Source organism: Protobothrops mucrosquamatus, unplaced genomic scaffold (genome assembly GCF_001527695.2).
Source record: "Protobothrops mucrosquamatus isolate PMUCROS unplaced genomic scaffold, P.Mucros_1.0 scaffold1133, whole genome shotgun sequence".
Classification (NCBI taxonomy): domain Eukaryota; kingdom Metazoa; phylum Chordata; class Lepidosauria; order Squamata; family Viperidae; genus Protobothrops; species Protobothrops mucrosquamatus.
In genome coordinates, this window is record NW_015387351.1 from 1,061,867 (window position 1) to 1,080,456 (window position 18,590).

The 18,590-nt window shown below is 43.8% G+C and overlaps 1 protein-coding gene across 1 annotated transcript in view; it reads left to right on the top strand.

Moving 5' to 3' along the window:
• FEV (FEV transcription factor, ETS family member) overlaps positions 1-4,662 on the top strand; it is a 14,631-nt gene extending 9,969 nt beyond the window's left edge. Inside the window, exon 3 of the mRNA XM_015820498.1 lies at positions 4,086-4,662. Coding sequence (XP_015675984.1) covers positions 4,086-4,588 — 503 coding nt within the window. The 3' untranslated portion in view covers positions 4,589-4,662. The remainder of the gene's footprint in view (positions 1-4,085) is intronic.
• The last annotated feature ends 13,928 nt before the right edge of the window (positions 4,663-18,590 follow it).

Below are 18,590 nucleotides of genomic sequence, written 5' to 3' on the forward strand. Positions count from 1 at the left end.
CCCCAGAAACCCCACATAGTAATAGCAAACTACTTGGTGATTATTTCCACACTCAAAAGGTACACAAAATGTACCTTTGTTACCATTAAAGTGTCAGTAGTTTCTCTCGCCATTAAGGAATGCTTCTGAAGTAATGCTTCTTCCAAGAAGGAAAAAAAAAACATGTGATTGTAGCAAAACCAGAAAATGTTAGACAGACCCAGGTTTCAAAGCCAGATTGTTACTAATCAACTTAACCTTCTCCACATCTTGCAAGCTTTTTTAAAAAGTAGCTGTTCCAATAGGAAAAGGGGGGGAGGGAATTCCCAGTTCCAGTGGAGAACTCCTCTAAGTTACATGGATCGCATGAAAAAAAGGGCAGGATATGAACCCCCTGTACTATATTGCTGCTAATCAGGATAGCAGAGCAGAAGGCTACAAGAATAATCAGCTTCCCTGGTAAGGCAGTTCAAAGAAGGGTCTGGCACTTGTATATTTCTGTCTTATGTTAATAAAATATCAGCAGCCCATCTACTGTAAGTCTAGAGCAGTGGTTCTCAACCTTTTTAATGCCGCGACCCCCAACCGGTCGTAGGTCGAGGACTAAACCGGTCGTAAGTCGAGGACTAAACCGGCCGTAAGTCGAGGACTACCCAACCGGTCGTAAGTCGAGGACTTTCCCTGCCCGAGAGCGCCGCGCATGCGTGGTTCCGCCCCCTGCGCCGGCCGAGGCGTAGCTGGCAAGCGGCAGAGACGGAGCAGGCCGACCACCAGCTGGCCCAGCTCAAGGGAGGTAAGGCACCCGCCGGAAAAGGGGAAAAAAATGGCGGACAGCCTTGCTTGGCGACCTCCGTGAAATGGTCGATCGACCCCAAATGGTTGAGAACCGTAGGTTGAGAACCGCTGGTCTAGAGAGTAACTTTCCACTTGAGTTTTGGAATAACTGTTGTGGAAAATTCAGAAGAACAGAGCAAAACCCATGTGAGCATGAGAAACCATGTTTATTGCAGTGATCATAACAAGAAAGAAAAACTCTGAACAATGGCTTTACTGAATGGCGGAATGCATCCAATGATAAAAACTCTCAGGGAAGCTTTTAAAAAATGATGCCTTCATAGAGGGCCATGTGTTTCACTGCTTTTAGCTCTGGGGTGAATTTGCTGGCATCTCCCCACCCTCCTCTTAGTCAAGTTGCATCTCTTTCACCTGCTTTTCACTGTGAAATGACTGGCGTATCTAATTTCATGATAATTGTAATCTATGTCCCAATATTAAAATCTTTTAAAGCTACTGTTAGCTGCCTTAAAAAATTGCCAAAATAGTAAGACAAGATATAAATTAAACTGTTAAATAATAAATTATATTATAATTCCTTGTGTGAAATTGTTAATGCTTTGTAAAAATTTGGGTACAATTGCAGGACATCAGAAATAAAAATTATAAACAAAATGGAATAACCCTATTCAAAAGGTGAGGTAGAAATTAGAATAATCAAATTAAATCCTAGTTAGATGTTTAATCATCGTAGCCTGTTGGAACATAGCACTGCCTTAATCCTACAATGCCCACTGAAATTAGAATAAATTAATTTAGTGCAGTTCAGCAGAAATCGCGTGCTTTGCATACAGAAAGTCTCAGGTTCAAATCTCAACATTGCTGGGAAAAGTCTGCAGTTGGTTTTCAGTCAGAGGTCTGCCAGGAGTCTTACTGTGTTAGCACAGCTGCAGTATTGCAGTACAGTATTGTATGTAATAAAAGTGCAGTGTGCAGAGGTTGGTGTAATATGTGAGTGTGCCGAATGAAAATCGATCTTTAATTCCCATATTAAAATAATCTGGAAGCTATAATGGGGAAGCCTGATTTTGGAAATCCAAAGGGAGAGTAGAAGTTTACACATGCAAACATATATATTAGCACAGAGGTCACCAACCTTTCTTGGTTGGTGGACCGGAAGGAAAGGGAGGGGAAAGAGTTTATATGCGTGCACGGGGCTATGAGCATCCACGTGATGCAAATGGTGTGGGGCTAGCTTTAGCTTGATACTCGCTACCCTGTCCTGTTCTTGCGTGGCACAGCACTGTCTGTTTTTGCACCCACAGCGTGGTATCGGCATCCTGTTTCCCCCAAGGCACAGCGGTGTCCCATTTTCATGCCCTGCAGTGTGGCAGTGTCCAGCAGCAAGGCGGTGTCCCGTTTTTGCGCCTGCAGTGCGGCGGTGGCATGCCATTTTCCCCCTGAGATGCAACGGCGTCCTGTTTTTGCACTCCGCAGTGTGGTGGCAGCCCGTTTTCATGTGCCACAATTGTGGCACTACAGTGAGTGCCGCAGCCCACAGGTTGGGGACCCCTGTATTAGCAGGTAGGAGCTGTGGCTAGGGTATCCTTTGTGCACCTTTGTACTGTGCATCAGTTGCACTCATTCCTGGCCTGCTCACAGTCACTTATGCCCTCATGACCCCCCGTCTATATTACTGCAATGCACTCTACATGGGGTTGCCCTTGAAGAATATTTGGGAACTTCAACTGGTGCAAAATAGAACAGGTAGTAAAAGATGTCTGTTGTTCAACACATGTAACACCGCTGCTTCGTGAGCTGCATTGGTTGTCAGTGTGTTTCTGAGTGCAATTTAAATGCTGGTTGTCACCTTTAAAGCCCTTTGTGGCTTGGAACTGAGTTACCTGAGATATTATCTTCTCCCAGGTTTCTTTTCATCCAGTCTGGTCCACTAGGATGGGCATGCTTGGGTCCTATCAGCCAAGGAATGTCAGCTGCCAAGGAACAGGAGTTATGCCCTTCCTGCTATTGCTCCTTCCCCTTGGAACATCCTCCTGAGATTAATTGGTTATCACCCTGATGGCCATTCATAAGGCCCTGAAGTCCTGGTTATGTACCCAGGCATGGGATCCTGAGTATATTAATAGCCTTGTTCAGTGGTGGGATTCAAATATATGAACAACCAGTTCTTTGCATGGATGCCGCTTCCGGAAGTCCATTCTGGGCCTGGGCAACAAAAAATTAGCTACCGGTTTTCCCGAACTGGTGTGAACTGGCTGAATCCTGCCACTGGCCTTGTTTCCCAGTTTGCTTTTTTTTTTTGTACTGTGTTTGTATTTGGTTTAAGTTGATTTTCTGATGGTTCACTGTCCGGAGTCGCTTGTTTGAGAGGGCAGCAGTAGACATGCAATAAATAAAATACATAAATGAACAGACACTGTAGGAGGAGAGCCAGGTTAGCAAAGTATAGTAGTAAAGTTTACATGAGCAACTGCAGCTCAGAAAAGCTGATGCCTTTTCATAGAACTTGTATGTCGGAAAAGGTGCTGACAGGTTCTCCCTGAGCTTTCGCACCCACGTGGACAGAACAAATGGAGATGGATTCTAGAATTTGTTGCTTTCGCCAGCAAGTGCCTCTATGTCTTGTTCTGGCTGTCAACCTCGATAAGCTGGACGTGCAGCACAGTGATCAGATTCTATTTCAGGGGTGTCAAACTCAATTTCATTGAGGGCCGCATCAGCATTGCGGTTGCCCTTGGGGGGGGTGGCCAGAGTGGGTGCGGCCTACTGGGTGGGCATGGATGGAATGGGTGTGGCCTACTGGGTGGGCATGGCCAGCTCTACATAATTCGCGTCAAGGGTGCCTGTGGGGGCCTGGGCAGGAGTGGAACAGATCTAAGGGTCTCTGGCAGAAGGGATGGGACCGGGGCAAGCGCCAAGGCACGGTGCATTTCTTCATTCCTCACAAAGGGTGACACCTTCCCAGCATGCACCCAGGGGGTGGGGCCGACAGAGCAGGGGCTGGTTCCTCACTGTTTCTAGACGGCCTTGTGGAGCTAAGACTGAATGCGTTTCAGCATAGATGGCCACCACAAAATTGTACATTGGCTCCTGGCCGGCCTGGGCCAGGGCCAAGAAAGCGGGGGCCGTTCTCTCACTGTTTCCAGGATGGCTTCGCGGGCCACATGAAACCACTTCGCGGGCCGCATCCGGCCCTTGGGCCTTATGTTTGACATGTCTGCTCTATTTGGTTCTTGTATTCATTGGGGAGTGGGGGGGGAGCAGATGGGGAGTGGGAGCTTCTCTAACCCTCCCCTCCCTTGGCTTTACAGGCAGTGGGCAAATCCAGCTATGGCAATTCCTCCTGGAGCTGCTTTCGGACCGGGCCAACCTCAACTGCATTGCCTGGGAGGGCACCAACGGTGAATTCAAACTGCTCGATCCTGATGAGGTGGCGCGGCGCTGGGGCGAACGCAAGAGCAAACCTAACATGAACTATGACAAGTTGAGCAGGGCCCTGCGCTACTATTATGACAAGAACATCATGACCAAGGTTCATGGCAAGCGCTACGCCTACAAGTTTGACTTCCAAGGCTTGGCCCAGGTCTGCCAGCCAGCCACGCCTGACCACACCTTGTACAAATTCCAGGCACCCCTTCCCTTCTCTGGCATCTCCAAACTCAACTTCATGGCTTCGGGAGTGACCCCAGCCAGTTTCTCCTACTGGCCGGGCTCTGCCCCTGCCCTGTACCCCAGCCATGGCTTGCAGGCTTCAACGCCCTTCAGCACCATGGCAACATCTCATATCAACAATATGAACAGCCATTACCACTAGACTTCATGTGGTTGCATGGGGTATGGTGAGGAGCTGGGAGAATAAAGTTTGACCCCTAAATTTCAGCCTAAGATATTTCCAGTGCAGAAAACGGAATATTTATCAGGTTCACCCACTGTGCTAAAACACAAGGTGGTTTGCCTGATTTTGGTTTCATGTAATACATGAAACCAACTAGCTATGGTTTGTACCATGGCACAATGTATCAATCCAGCCAATCCAACCCACTCAATAACGACAATGAAACAGGCCATGGGTTAGGGCTAAGCAGATGGCTGGATCTAGCTATTTTGTAAAGTGGAAAGAGAAAATTTATTGAGACAGGCTGGATCTCAGCACAGGAGCTGGGTCCACCCAGAGCCATTTTGGAATGGAGTCTCACCCCAATGAATCCATATTTTCCAGGGAACATTTCAGTAATTTCCCTATTTTTTCATTTACTAAAACCCACAATGCATTGGAGTGATTCTTGTACTTGGAACTTTTGGAATTGTGAAAATGTGTACAGCCCCTCCCCCCTTGCAAAGTCACATACATGCAATCACACATCCTAAGAGACTGATGGAGAAGCCTTAGCACCAGCAAGATATTTTACTCTGAGACAGGTTGGTGACAGTGATATCTATTTTAGCCTGAATATCTCTGGGTAAAATGGACAAAGCTATCTCTGACCATGCTATTATAATCCACACAGATAATACACAGTACTCTCAGTCGAGCATATACCATAACTTGGCTTTCAGTTGAATCAGAGCAAGAGATCTACCAAACATTGGTCTGGAGGTCAACGTCTTCTTACAAAATTCAAATTACATGAATGTTTTTGATTTTCTCAACCCAGCTCAATTTCTAAAGAATAACCAGTTCTTTAGGGCCTGCAGTTGTGTAAAATGGAAGAACATGCCCTACATCAGGGGTATCAAACTGCCGGCTGCATCATGCGGAGGCCGTGCCCACCCCAGCTCTGGCAATGAGAAAAACGTGATACGTTGCGACACATCATGTGATGTGGCGAATTTGACACCTGTGCCCTACAGGGTTATAACTAGAATGATCTACCTTCCTTCTCAACAAACAAACAAAAGTTGTCCTATTAAACAGGGTGCAAAGGGTCCACCCTGAAGTACCCTCAAATAAATTACTTTTTAATTAGGATGCAACCGTTCTTACAGATAAACATAATATTTGTAGAACGGAAACGAAAAACAAGATTCACTTAGAGTCAGTCTTTAAACTTTCCCAATCTGTCGAAGTTCATACTTTTCCAACCACCAACCGTTAAAGGATAGCCTAGGGTTTTTCAGTGATTAAGGCTCCCGGTTCTTCACATGTTCATTTTTTTTAAATGCTAGAGATATGATTATTTTTTTTTGTAAATTGATCCGGTTCCTTGGACATTATTATTCAAACTGTGATCTTGCTGTTGTTTTTTGCCTTCTGGCTTTGGATTATGACCTTCGCCTTCATAACACCATCTCCACTGCTTCCATTCTTAGGTTGATTGGCATTTACATATTCACACTGTTTCCCGTGATGTAAGATAAAAACACTGTTCCAGGTTTTTGTGTGTGTATATATATATATGTGTGTGTGTGTGTGTGTGTGTGTTGGATGGTTGAGGAGAAATTACATTAAAAGATCTACTCTGAATCATTTAGAGATTAAATTGCAATCATAGCCATGAATTTACACAGTACCTGTCATTCCTTTAAAAAAAAACTCAATTCAAAAAAGGCAGAACGGTAGTGATTTTTTTTTTATAAATAACACCAGTGTGATATTAAATGCAGGTCAAGGGAACAGAAGAATTCTCTTTGTGAATGCCTGCCCCCACACACCATTCCCCAGCACAAAATAGTACTGTCACGGTTCCGACAGATGAAACTCTTTAAAAGAACTTCGAGGCATTGTTTACCTTAAAGAATCTTTTATTCGAGAAACAAAATATCAGCACTACATTGTTGTTGTTGTTGTTGTTAGTTGCGAAGTTGTGTCCGACCCATCACGGCCCCATGGACAACATTCCTCCAGGTCTTCCTGTCCTCTACCATCTTCTGGAGTCCATTTAAGCTCACGCCTACTGCTTCAGTGACTCCAGCCACCTCATTCTCTGTCGTCCCCTTCTTCTATTGCCCTCAATCTTTCCCAGCATTAGGCCCTTCTCCAGTGACTCCTTCCTTCTCATTAGGTGGCCAAAGTATTTGAGTTTCAACTTCAGGATCTGGCCTTCTAAAGAGCAGTCGGGGTTGATCTCTTCTAGGACTCACCGGTTTGAACACCTTGCAGTCCAGGGGACTCGCAGGAGTCTTCTCCAGCACCATAGTTCAAAGGCCTCAATTCTTTGTCGCTCAGCCTTTCTTATGGTCCAACTTTCACATCCATACATTGCAACTGGGAAAACCATGGCCTTGACTATACACACTTTTGTTGGCAGGGTGGTTAAAGCCAAAAACTGAATTCCCCTCCCCTAGGCACAAAGTAGCAAAGCACAATTCCCTCCTCCAATTAACAGTCATAAATCACATTCCCCAATTAGCTTGAAGCTTGGGCTTTCTCCCCAGCTCTCCAGCCCGGCCAAATTTTATCAACTCTGGGCGCAATCACCTTGATTCCCATGGCTGAGTTATTGTTGTTATGACAAACTGGACTCTCATCCACATCCCCCCTCCCAGTATCATCTGACTCTAAAAGCGAAAGAGGAAAGATGGCTACATTTCCATCTGTTGTCAAAGCAAGAACATCCGATGTTAGCAACGTTGACAAGTACTGGATATAAGTCCCACTCCCATGAATGAAATTACATTTATTTCTGCTTTGGTTTTGCTTGATCCTACTGTGCCACCTGCAGGACCAGGACAGAGAAGCAGCTGGGCAAGTGCCTTCAAAGGGCTAAGTCCTTACTTCTGCCATGGGGCTTCCCTTTGAGGAAGAGGGGCGGATGCTAAGAAGGTCAAGGAAGAGTCCTCTTGCTTTTTATAGCAGGCCAGGGAATGGGCTGAAAGGGGAAAGAAAACCGGGACCAGGAGCCTTTGGGAATTAACACTGGCCCTTGTTGATTATTAGACAATGTCAAACCCTGATTACTGGCCTCCAAAGCACATTGTAGAGGCTTTCATCTTTCTCACAGCTGAAATGCTTCCCTCAATAGGCTCAACAGTATCTCTTAATTGCACGACCAGTTAGCTTATACTCTTGAGCACTTTTCTCATTACCATTTCCAAGTTAGATGTCCTTCCGAGGCTTTTCGGCTCAGGCAGAGTCAAGGGTGCCTTTCAAGGGTGTTAGAATCTGACTTCTGTCTCCATTCCCAAGAAGTAATTTCCTTCCGAAGTCCCAGAGTAAGAAGCCCTGTTTTGGAAGAAGACGGTGTTCTTAGAAATTTAATGGTTAAGTAGATTAAAAGAAGACATCCCTGCGGGCTTAAGTAGCTTGCCATCCTCATCTACATGCCTATCCAAAATATAGGACACCGTGTCTCCTGATTATTTGTAAATAATTGAGTGCCAGAGTCAATTTCACAACCCTTTGAATGAGCCTTGTTCCATACCATATGGTGGGATTCATCTACTGCTTATCTAACCTCGCTTGGACCCATTTGGATCCTTTGCAACTCGTCTGACCCTTCCTTGCTGTTTTTGTTTGCCCGTCATCTCCCCTAGAGGATTCCCCAGACGCAACTCTGCAGTGATGGTGCCTTGAATTTACCATGGTCTTCTCTCTTCATTTACCATACTGTGGCTTCTGGCATGTTTGATAACTTCTCCAGTGGACACTTTCCCACAGTCACACTGGTGATTGGGAGTTGGAATCTCTTTCCTTTTTGACAATCCCTGGAAGGCAATGCAGAAATCCATCTACCTCAGAATTGTGGGGTTCAAAACTGGCAAGCAGTCTGGACCCTTTTTTTTTTAATGTTTTCATACAGATTCCAGTTGCTCTAAACCAGAAGGCATTCTTCTAGGGAAGCAATGTTGGGGTTTTTTATGCATGCTTGGAAGCAAAAACAATTAAACCATGTATTTCACATGCTCCTTCTTTAGCTTGCCACCACCAACACCTTAAACTGCTTCCCCTCTACTTTTTAAATGTTTGTTGAAGTTTGCGGTGCCGGTAGGTCTACTTGGGTTCAGAATGGCTTGTGTATTGCCAAACATTTTGATTGTCCAGCAGGGAGCAGTAGTGCCACATCGCTATCCTCCTCCCTTTCTCCCCCAAGATATTATTAAATTGTGACAAATTCCAGATAGTAGCATCTCTGCATCATCATCATATAAAAAAAAAGTTAAAAGAATGTGGATCTATCAATAAAAATAAACCTGCTGGATCAGCAGGAATGAAGACCATTTAAAGATTAAAAGGATCCAATCTGAGTGTGCGTAATGGGCTGGGAGAATAATTTTGAGGAAGAGGAAGAATGGCATTTGAGCAAAGCATCTCAGAGTTGACCCTTCCTGGTTCTCTTTGGGATCCAGGCAGGGAGGGGAGAGGTACATCCAGAGTTGCAAGATTCTGATACTGTAATCCTATAATAAATGTAGTTTTACTATTCGTGATTTTGATGTTCAACTCTGGTCTGCGTCGAAGAGTTGATGTCAGTCTTGCAAGTCTGAATGTGCCTCCCCTCTCCCTGCCTTTATCCTAAAGAGAACTATGGATGGTCAAGTCTGAGATGCTTTCTCAAATAGAAATCAATCAATCAATCAAATAAATAAATTCTGTTCTTCTTCTTCCTCCAGGTTATTCTCACAAACCATTATAGTATGATTCTATGGGCCTACAGATGGATGGCTGCTATAATACTATTCAAAGATGATTCTAGTTTTGGTCCTAAATGATTTTTTCCCTGTAGGTATGTGTTGAATCAGAATTAGAAATAAAAGATGACATTCCTGGGATGCCCCATTCTCTGAGTTCCACACAAAACTCTCTGTTTTAAGTAGGGCATTACCCTATAAAAGCTTTGTCTCGTTAGGGGAAAAACAACAACAATGTATTGCTTTTTTCTGGCATTCCATGAAGATTAAAAGTAGTGCTGTACATATAAAATCCAATTAGCTCGTTTAAACTAAACTGAGGAAAATTATTATTTACAATTTATAAGGAGTGGCATATTGTGAAGTACAGATTAACAACGCACAATGCACATTACCGTACTAACATGTGTTTCAAATGACATATTTCAAAGTTCTTTGAACAGTAATCTTGGGGTACAGCCCAAGAAGCATCCAATCACTAACCAGCCTCAAAGAAGTCTAATTCCACAAAAAAAAAAAAAGATAAATACAGCAAGGCACCTTCCATTTCTGGACCACTGCATTGATAAAGTTTTCCTGGAACGCAGAGTGAACAGTCTCTACCACTTGTGATCTATATTTTGGCGTAGAGCTTTCTGAGACTGAAGAATTCTAAGGTAAATATGTTCAGAGAGGCAGGGCTGCTACAATCTTTTCCTCATGTTTTATATTTTAATTTCTCTCTGTTGCTGTTGTGAATGGAAACAAGGGGGCACTTTTTAATAACCGTGCAGGTAGAATGAATGTGGTAAAACAGAAGACATTTCAGTCAAAACAGCAGCAAAGGCAAGGAAGCAGCACTTCTCTTCACATGAGAAATAACATATCTTGATCAGAAATTGCCTCCCAGTTTTGGCTATATCCTCTGAGCGATGCAGGTGTGATACAAGATCTTACCACACGATGTCCCACTATCAGAGCATCATAAATTCAGAAAGGATTTGTTATTGATGAGGGCGAAACCAAACAATAGGGCTTGTGCATTCAATCTGTGCCCCCAGACTCTCATAATATAATAGTGTCTGGGTATGATGGAATTCACCTCAGCTCATTCTGTTTTCTATCTATGTAAGTGCAGACTGGGCCATTTATCCCATTCTGCTTTGAAACTCTACCTTTCAGTTTCACCAAATTACCTGGCATGTTTCCACAGAGCCTGCTTTCCCATCTTTTCTTTAGTTTCCTGACCCCATTTTGTATCATAGAAGGCTGTAAGTCTTTACTTCAATCCTCTGTTTTAGCATCTTAGGCCTATGCTTAAATCGCTCCTGCAAATGCCTTTCAGTTTTCTCCTTTTTTAAAATCTGCCAGTTTCAGCTATCAAAATAGAAAAGTGGAAGACCACAAGTGGGTAAAACTTGATATCATTGTCAACATGTATTTTCTGATGCCAGAAGAAGTATGGGTATGTCTAGTTTAATGAAGAGAAGGACGAGGGGGGACATGATAGCAGTGTTCCAATATCTCAGGGGCTGCCACAAAGAAGAGGGACTCAAGCTATTCTCCAAAGCACCTGAAGGCAGGACAAGAAGCAACGGATGGAAACTAATCAAGGAGAGAAGCAACCTAGAACTAAGGAGAAACTTCCTGACAGTTAGAACAATCAACCAGTGGAACAACCTGCCTCCAGAAGCAGTGAATGCTCCAACACTGGAAGTTTTTAAGAAGAGACTGGACAGCCATTTGTCTGAAATGGTATAGGGTTACCTGCCTGAGCAGGGGTTGGACTTGATGACCTCCAAGGTCCCTTCCAACTTTATTATTATTATTATTATTATTATTATTATTATTATTATTATTATTATTATTATTATTATTATTATTATTATTATTATTATTATCATCATCATCATCATCATCATCATCATCATCATCATACATGGACTGACTTGTGACTAATTCTGTTCAATTTCAGACAGAAATATATAGTATCGTTACAAAATGAAGGCCAATATACCATATGTGACCCAGGATAATGTTGCAGGATCCAATCTGGATCAATCACCAGGGCCAAGGGTTTTGTCTTCTGAGCTTGTGGACTCATGAGGGAGCCCTTCTTCAGGGAACATCTCTCTAGCAGAGTATGGGCTGGTCTCTGTGTGTGGTATTTATAGTGCCTGTTGCATGTGGCTTTTTAGATGTTGATTAGGGTGGCTGATGGCTGGCTTGTAAGTACTTGATAGGCTGGTGGTAAATTAGCACTCTTGTTGACTGAGGAGGGGCCTGTTTCTCAGGCTTCAATCACTTCCCTGGCTGTTTTTGTACCTGCTCATCCAACAATAAACAAACGCCACACACACAACAGCCCACACTCTGCTAGAGAGAAGTTCCCTGAGGATGGGCTCCAGCACGAGTCCAAAAGCTCAGAAGACAAAACCCCTGATCCCAGTGGCTGACCCAGATTGGATCCTGCAATAGAGCAGGGGTTTCAAACTGAATTTCATTGAGGGCCGCATCAGCATTGCGGTTGCTCTTGGGGGGCCAGATGGGTGTGGCCAGGTTGGTGCCGCCTACTGGGTGGGCGTGGACAGAGTGGGTGTGGCCTATTGGGTGGGCATGGGCAGCTCTACATCATTCGCATCAAGGGTGCCTGTGGGGAGCCTGGGCAGGAGTGGGACAGACCTGAGGGTCCCTGGCAGAAGGGGGTGGGACCGGGGCAAGTGCCAAGGCATGTTCCACTGGAGGAGCTACACTGCCTGCTGAAACCCCTCCCCCGGAGCCCATCAAGCCAGACAGATGAAGTAGGTGAGGGCCATTTGCTGGCCACTTCCAGGCGATGGTGCATTTCTTTATTCCTCACAAAGGGTGACACCTCCCCAGCATGCACTCAGGGGGCGAGGCCAACACGGCAGGGGCTGGTTCCTCGCTGTTTCTAGACGGTCTTGTGGAGCTAAGACTGAATGCATTTCAGCATAGATGGCCACCACAAAATTGTACATTGGCTCCTGGCCGGCCTGAGCCAGGGCCAAGGCAATGGGGGCCGTTCCCTCACTGTTTCCAGGATGGCTTCACGGGCAGCATGAAACCACTTCGCGGGCCGCATCCGGGCCCCGGGCCTTGTGTTTGACATGTCTGCAATAGAGTATCATTAATTGTGACAGAATTCTGCTGTACACATTGGCAAATAAATGGGAGGCCTACACCAGCCAGTCTTTTTCAGGGCTCAGAGTTTGCATTTTCTGTTCTTCCTAGATCCTCCCTGAGCAAAAGTCACTGTCTTTCCTCTTCCCTGGGTCCACTCTAGCTTGTTGCCTGGATCGTGGCATGGAGTTAGTTCCTCCCTGGATTTCCTGGCGCTGACATAATTTCTCGTGTGACTTTGGTAATTGGCCCCCTGCCAGACGCTCTGACTCCCTAAGGCTTTCAGCCAAAAGCTGCTGGTTGTTCAGCTCATTCTGCAAGAGAGGGAAAGAGCGGAGACATGCTGCCCCTTTACTTAGGACCGGAATGGGACAATTGGCTGCAGCTGCCTGGAACAGCCTCCCAAAGAGCCAGTTGGTTGTACTCCATTACCATAGACAAGCATTGGCTATACTTCATGGCTGGAGTATTGCAATGCGCTCTACATGGGGCTACCCATGAAAAAAATATCAGGACATAGCAATATATTACAATTAATGATGTAATCAATGGGTAACCAAGGTCTGCCTAGTTTTACAGACAGTATAACAAAAACTAGCTAGCTTCAGAAAAACTGAGTCCTACTGATCTGACAATAAAAATACATTGAGATAGTCTAACACTGGATTAAAAAAAACACATCATAAAATTAATTATTAAAAATTATTAAAAAGATCTAAAATGTTTATGTATGTTTCTGGCGAATCCCCAGGGCCGCTGCGCAGAATCTAGCCACCTGCGCCGTGATCACTGCCTGCTCGTCCTTAAGCAGCCACTGGAGATAAATATGGCTGCGTTGGATATTGGTTTGCTTCTGGCTCCAATTCAAGCGATGACCTTTAATGTCCATCATGGCATGGGCCAGGTTACCTGCAAAACTGTCTTCTCCCCATTACATTGGCCTGTGCCGGCCGGGCACAGAAGGAATGTTATGGACTCTGTCAGTTAAAGAATTTCAACTGGCAGAGTCCAGCCTTCTTTGCCATCACCTTCACCTTTTAAAATACCTTTGCCCGCCCCACCAATGTGAGGCACCCCCCCCCCCAGTTTTTCAGAAGTTTGAAGACCTGACTCTGCTGACTCACGTGGGGTTAGTAGAGGAGGCTGCAACCTTGGAGTTGGTTACACCTGGAAGGCCTTCCGCCTGCCTTTTAAACTTTAATTATCCTCTCATTAGTAAACTGTTTTCTTTTACCGAGATGTAATATTTGACTGTACACCACCCAGAGTTGTTCTGTGAGTTAGATAAGCCATCTCTAATTGTGATAAATAATAATACCCCAGAATCATGAGACCATCAGCCAGAGGCGTAGCGTGGGGGGTGCAGGGGGGCCCGGCCGCACCGGGCGCAACATCTGGGGGGGCGCACTCGCACTCGCAGCTCTCTGCCCCTGCCTGGCTCACTCACTCTCTCTGCAGTGCTGGCTGTGCGAATCCGATCCGAGCCGCCAGGTCGCCGCCCACTGTGGAGGGGGGGGCGCAAATTACTTGCCTTGCCCCGGGTGCTGACAACCCACGCTACGCCACTGCCATCAGCGCATCAAGCCTGCCGTTACTCGGGGTCAGATGTGCTATCTGCTAAGCTGGTCAAGTACTCCTTGCTGTCTCTCCAACTTCAGCATGAACTGGTAGATCTTGAAAATTATTCCTCCCTTAGAAATTGGATCTAAGACAAAGAAAAACTAATACAGCCCAGGTGGCCAGAAAGGCCCAACACAGACTCCACTTCCTCAGGGTTTTGCGGAAGAACAGGGTAGAACGATGACTCATGACTTTCTTCTACCGGTCCACTATTGAAAGTGTTCTCACATATTGTATTGTGGTTTGGTATGCTGGCCTGACAGCCGCGGACAGGAAGGTATTGCAGAGGGTGGTGAGCACAGCACAAGACATTGTGGGCTGTTTCCTGACTCCACTGGATGATATCGCCAGGGCCCGTTGCCTTGGCAGAGTGAGGAAAATTCTCAGGGATGACTCACACCCTGGTTGGGACCTTTTTACTCTCCTACCATGGGGTAGGAGATACAGAAACATAGCCAGCCGTACCAAGAGGCCGAAGAACAGCTTTTATCCATGGGCCGTCAGGCTTCTGAATGGGACATAACTTTATAACTTTATACATGACAGACTCGTGAGGCCGGCATGATGTGCAATTAGTTCACAGGGTGAAATAAGTTGGGGGGTTGTATTTACCGTGAGTTTGTGGTGAGGGGGGGCGCAGAGGGAGGCTCAGCCAATTTCACTGTATACATATTATACTTTGATAATAAAGGGTTTATTATTATTATTGAAAACAGGACAGAGTGCTTACAAACCAGTTTCTTGAATGAAATCTGACACAGGACCTGAGTTCTAACCAGCATTGAGGCTTCTCTGTCTCTGAAAGCTCACTGCCTTTTCTTTAGGCAGCTTTTAGAAGGTATTCCTTTTCTGAAATGAATTCCTTTACCCAGGCCTACCCTGAAATTTATAACTTTTCCCCCTTGCCATCTTTCTATCTAATACCTGTATTTATACTAATATTCTATCTAAAATTTATATTTATACTAATAAATGGTGTTTATACCATTATTAATTTATGGTGTTGTTTTGTTTTGTTTTAATATTTCTATTTGGTTATCTTACTACTTTGAGATACATGGGGTCCTCATTTAGCAATCTCAATAACTCAGTTATTAAATGAAGCAGTTAAACTTGAAAACATATGTGTGAAAACATGGTTGTGCTTATGTTCTTTCCTTCAGCTTTCCTGCGTTGTGTGAACCAGGGCTCTCAAGGTGGAAAATATAACAATTAAATATCTGGTTGCTTATTCTTTGTTATGAACCTGGAATTTGGTACAGAATTATCATACAGTTTGGTCACTTTTGGCCTCATTTGTTAATGTGAGCATAATGGCTGTAGAACAACTGGCTGTGTTAGCAGAGTGTACGTATTGGAGGGCAGCCAATCTTTATTTATTTAGCAGTGGGACTAGATTTAATATGTAATCGGTGTGTGCATTTGCCATGCGGTCAGATAGCAATATTCAGATAGCAATATTCACAACTTCTAAATGCCCATGAAGTCCATAATATCCTCCATAGACCCTTCCCATTCCCAATTAAGCCAGTAACAATAGGCTTGGCAACATCTGGAGGCATTCTGAATAATCTGAAACCAGTGAGTAAATATTAAATAATAGATTACATAGTACACAGGTACACAAGTTAGGCAATAAATCACCCCCCTTTTAACTGAAGTCTTCTGCAGCTTGGTGTGTCATCAATAATGATATTTTACCAGGAGAGAGAACACAGTTCTTAATTTCCAGTAAGATCTTCTTGGGCTCCCAGATGGACTGGGGTTTTACTGATACCATGGTGAGTGATAAAATAACGTCTCCATTTGGCTAATTCCACGATGTTTAGCCAGAAGAGTGGCTTATTTCTTCTATTTTCTCTGAGTGGATATGTGGCACGTAAGGAACAATCTACATCACTTAGCAACTGGGCACTGGTCATTTGTAATATGCAGTAGCTCCCTTACATAACTCCAACCATTCACCTTTTCCATAAAAACTTTATTTATGGCTCAGTCATTATTAAGGGAAGGACAAAGACTGTTTATCATAAACAAACAAACAAACAAACAAACAAACAAGTCAGTCAGTCAGTCAGTCAGTCCACCATCTTCTCCTCTATCACACCCTTATTTTCATCAGCTTTTTGATTGGTAATTTTGCCTCTGGTTGATATAATCCTATTATTGAATATTTCTCTCTTTACTTATCATCCCTAATAGCACATTAACAATAGAAACTGACATACATATATGTTCCTCCTTCTCCTATTTCTCCCCCCCTCCCCTCTCCCTTCTTTCCTTTCAGAATCTTGGTGTTTTAGCTTGGTGTTAAAATCTGGACAGGAACCAGATCCTGTCCTACCTTATTTACCTTATTTCATTCACCTTATTTACCCCATTCAAATGTTCTACCACCCTTAAAATCTTTTAGCTATTTGCTGTCTTTCGGCTTTTGTAAGCTACTGAGCACATTTCAATTTATTTTCCAGCACATTTTTTGTTTTTATAGCAACACAATACAGTTTATGATGTTCTTCAAACTTGAATCAGGAAGTGGGGATGCATTGCAGATCACTCTCTCCTTTAGGGGGAAGCAAATTCCAATTTTGGTGCTACATGTATATTGCTAATTATGAACATATATGACCCTGAACAGATAGAGCTTCCCAGTGTGGGAAGTCAGCCCCCCAGAGAAGGAAATATTAAAAAGGGCAAAAAAAAATATTTCCTCCAAGGATCTTAAAGAAGCAGGAAAGCATGCTCAGTTTTCTTAATAGCCCCAGGTCTCCCTTCCCTAAGCAGAAACCAGTTGTATAGGGATGCAGATGTAAACCATCAGGAAAGTTGGAGCTAGGAGATTAGGAAGACAAAGACCTAAAATCTACATACCCCACCTGGGACAGGACATGGTAGGATTAACTCACAAAGGCCAAAGGGCACACCCAAACTCAGGTCAGAATACATGACACAGGAAATAGCCTCAAAACAGGAACAGGAAATAACTCCAAACAAAAGGCTCCAGAGAGTATAAAAATCCACTTCCTACACGTGCTCAGTCCTTTTTTTCACTTCTCTTGCTGCCAGAACCATCTTCCTGTCTGGCTCTCCTCTCCAATAAACTACAACCTTCTTCCCAAAGCAGTTGCCATGTTTATTCCCAGCTTGGATGAACCAGGATGAAGACTTTTCTTCCAACACCAGTGTCTTCTCTCTTTTACATAATCTGCACAGCAGACTTGATGGAGTCTCCCCTTTATTCCTAAAGGAAAAAAAATGGAAGTAAAACTAGAATAAATTGTCTAATGAAGAAGTGAAGAAAATCTGGCAGTCTAGATCTTTAAAATTCTAATTCCAGCCTTCCCATTCAGCATGAAAAAAATACTATTTTTGATGGGAGTTGTAGTCAAACAATTGCAAAAGTACTTTCCCCCCCTAACAACTCCTATTCGACGAAATGGAAACAAAATCAAGTCATTTTAATCACTAATTTATACAGTATTTTCTATCTTTTGTTACCCCACTGTGTATTTTCTTTATATATATATATTCTTTTCAGATTACTGAGCTTATATTTAGGAAAACCAGTGAAGAACCAGAGCAATTTGAATATGTTGCTGTTGCATGGGAAAAATCCAAATGCAGTCCTGAATAATAGATGAAGGAAATGCATTTCCCATAAGATAGTGTGTACTGTGTCTTACGACCCTCCAAATGATTATCTGTCCGAGAAAAAACTAAAGAGATTTCAGGTATTTACAAAAAGAAATTGAAGTTGGCGACCTCTTCCAAACAAAAGAGACTCTAAACTAACACAGGAAGAAACTATCCTCTTTGGTTCATTGTATACTATTTTTGTGGCACTTTCGATAACGATTTCAGGTGATAAAGCTAAAAGGTGTGGTTGTGGGTTGGAGGGGGAGAACTATTAAAGTGGAACTAGCTTTTTAGAAATCACAGCATGATTTGGCCTCTGATAAACAATCTAACATTCTGCAATACTCGGTTGAAACTCATCTCCTTCCTGCCTTCACTATCCTGATCATAAGCAGGCATGCTCAAGGTTTCCCAGGTATCTGGAACTGGCAGCATAAAGTTCCTGGGGCTTTAGATAGCTCCAGACTGGTATGTTTTTGCAAACAACAACAACAACCCCTGAACAATAGTAAAGAGGGTGGTGGGGGTGGTGGAGGAGGAATGGATTACATGCTCCAAGTTCTGCTTTGTTCTTGAAGAATGAAAAAAGCTAAAAGGGGCAGCCCTTTAACCTGGGCTTCCTGTTTGGCTGCCCTATTTCTTCTTGGCATAATCTTGTCCCTTGTCTCTGCTATGAGGGAACATATGTTTGGTGCAAATGGGGTGATTCCTGAAAGTATCTGGCACTCTGGTAGTTTCAGTCTGGGGATGTCTTGTCAAACCACATTCATTCAGAGTTTCAGGAACCAGGTCTGGATGAGTTTCTCAACATTAAAAAGAAAGAAGCAATTGCTTCCTGAATTTTTATTTTGGACAATCTATATAAGCTATGT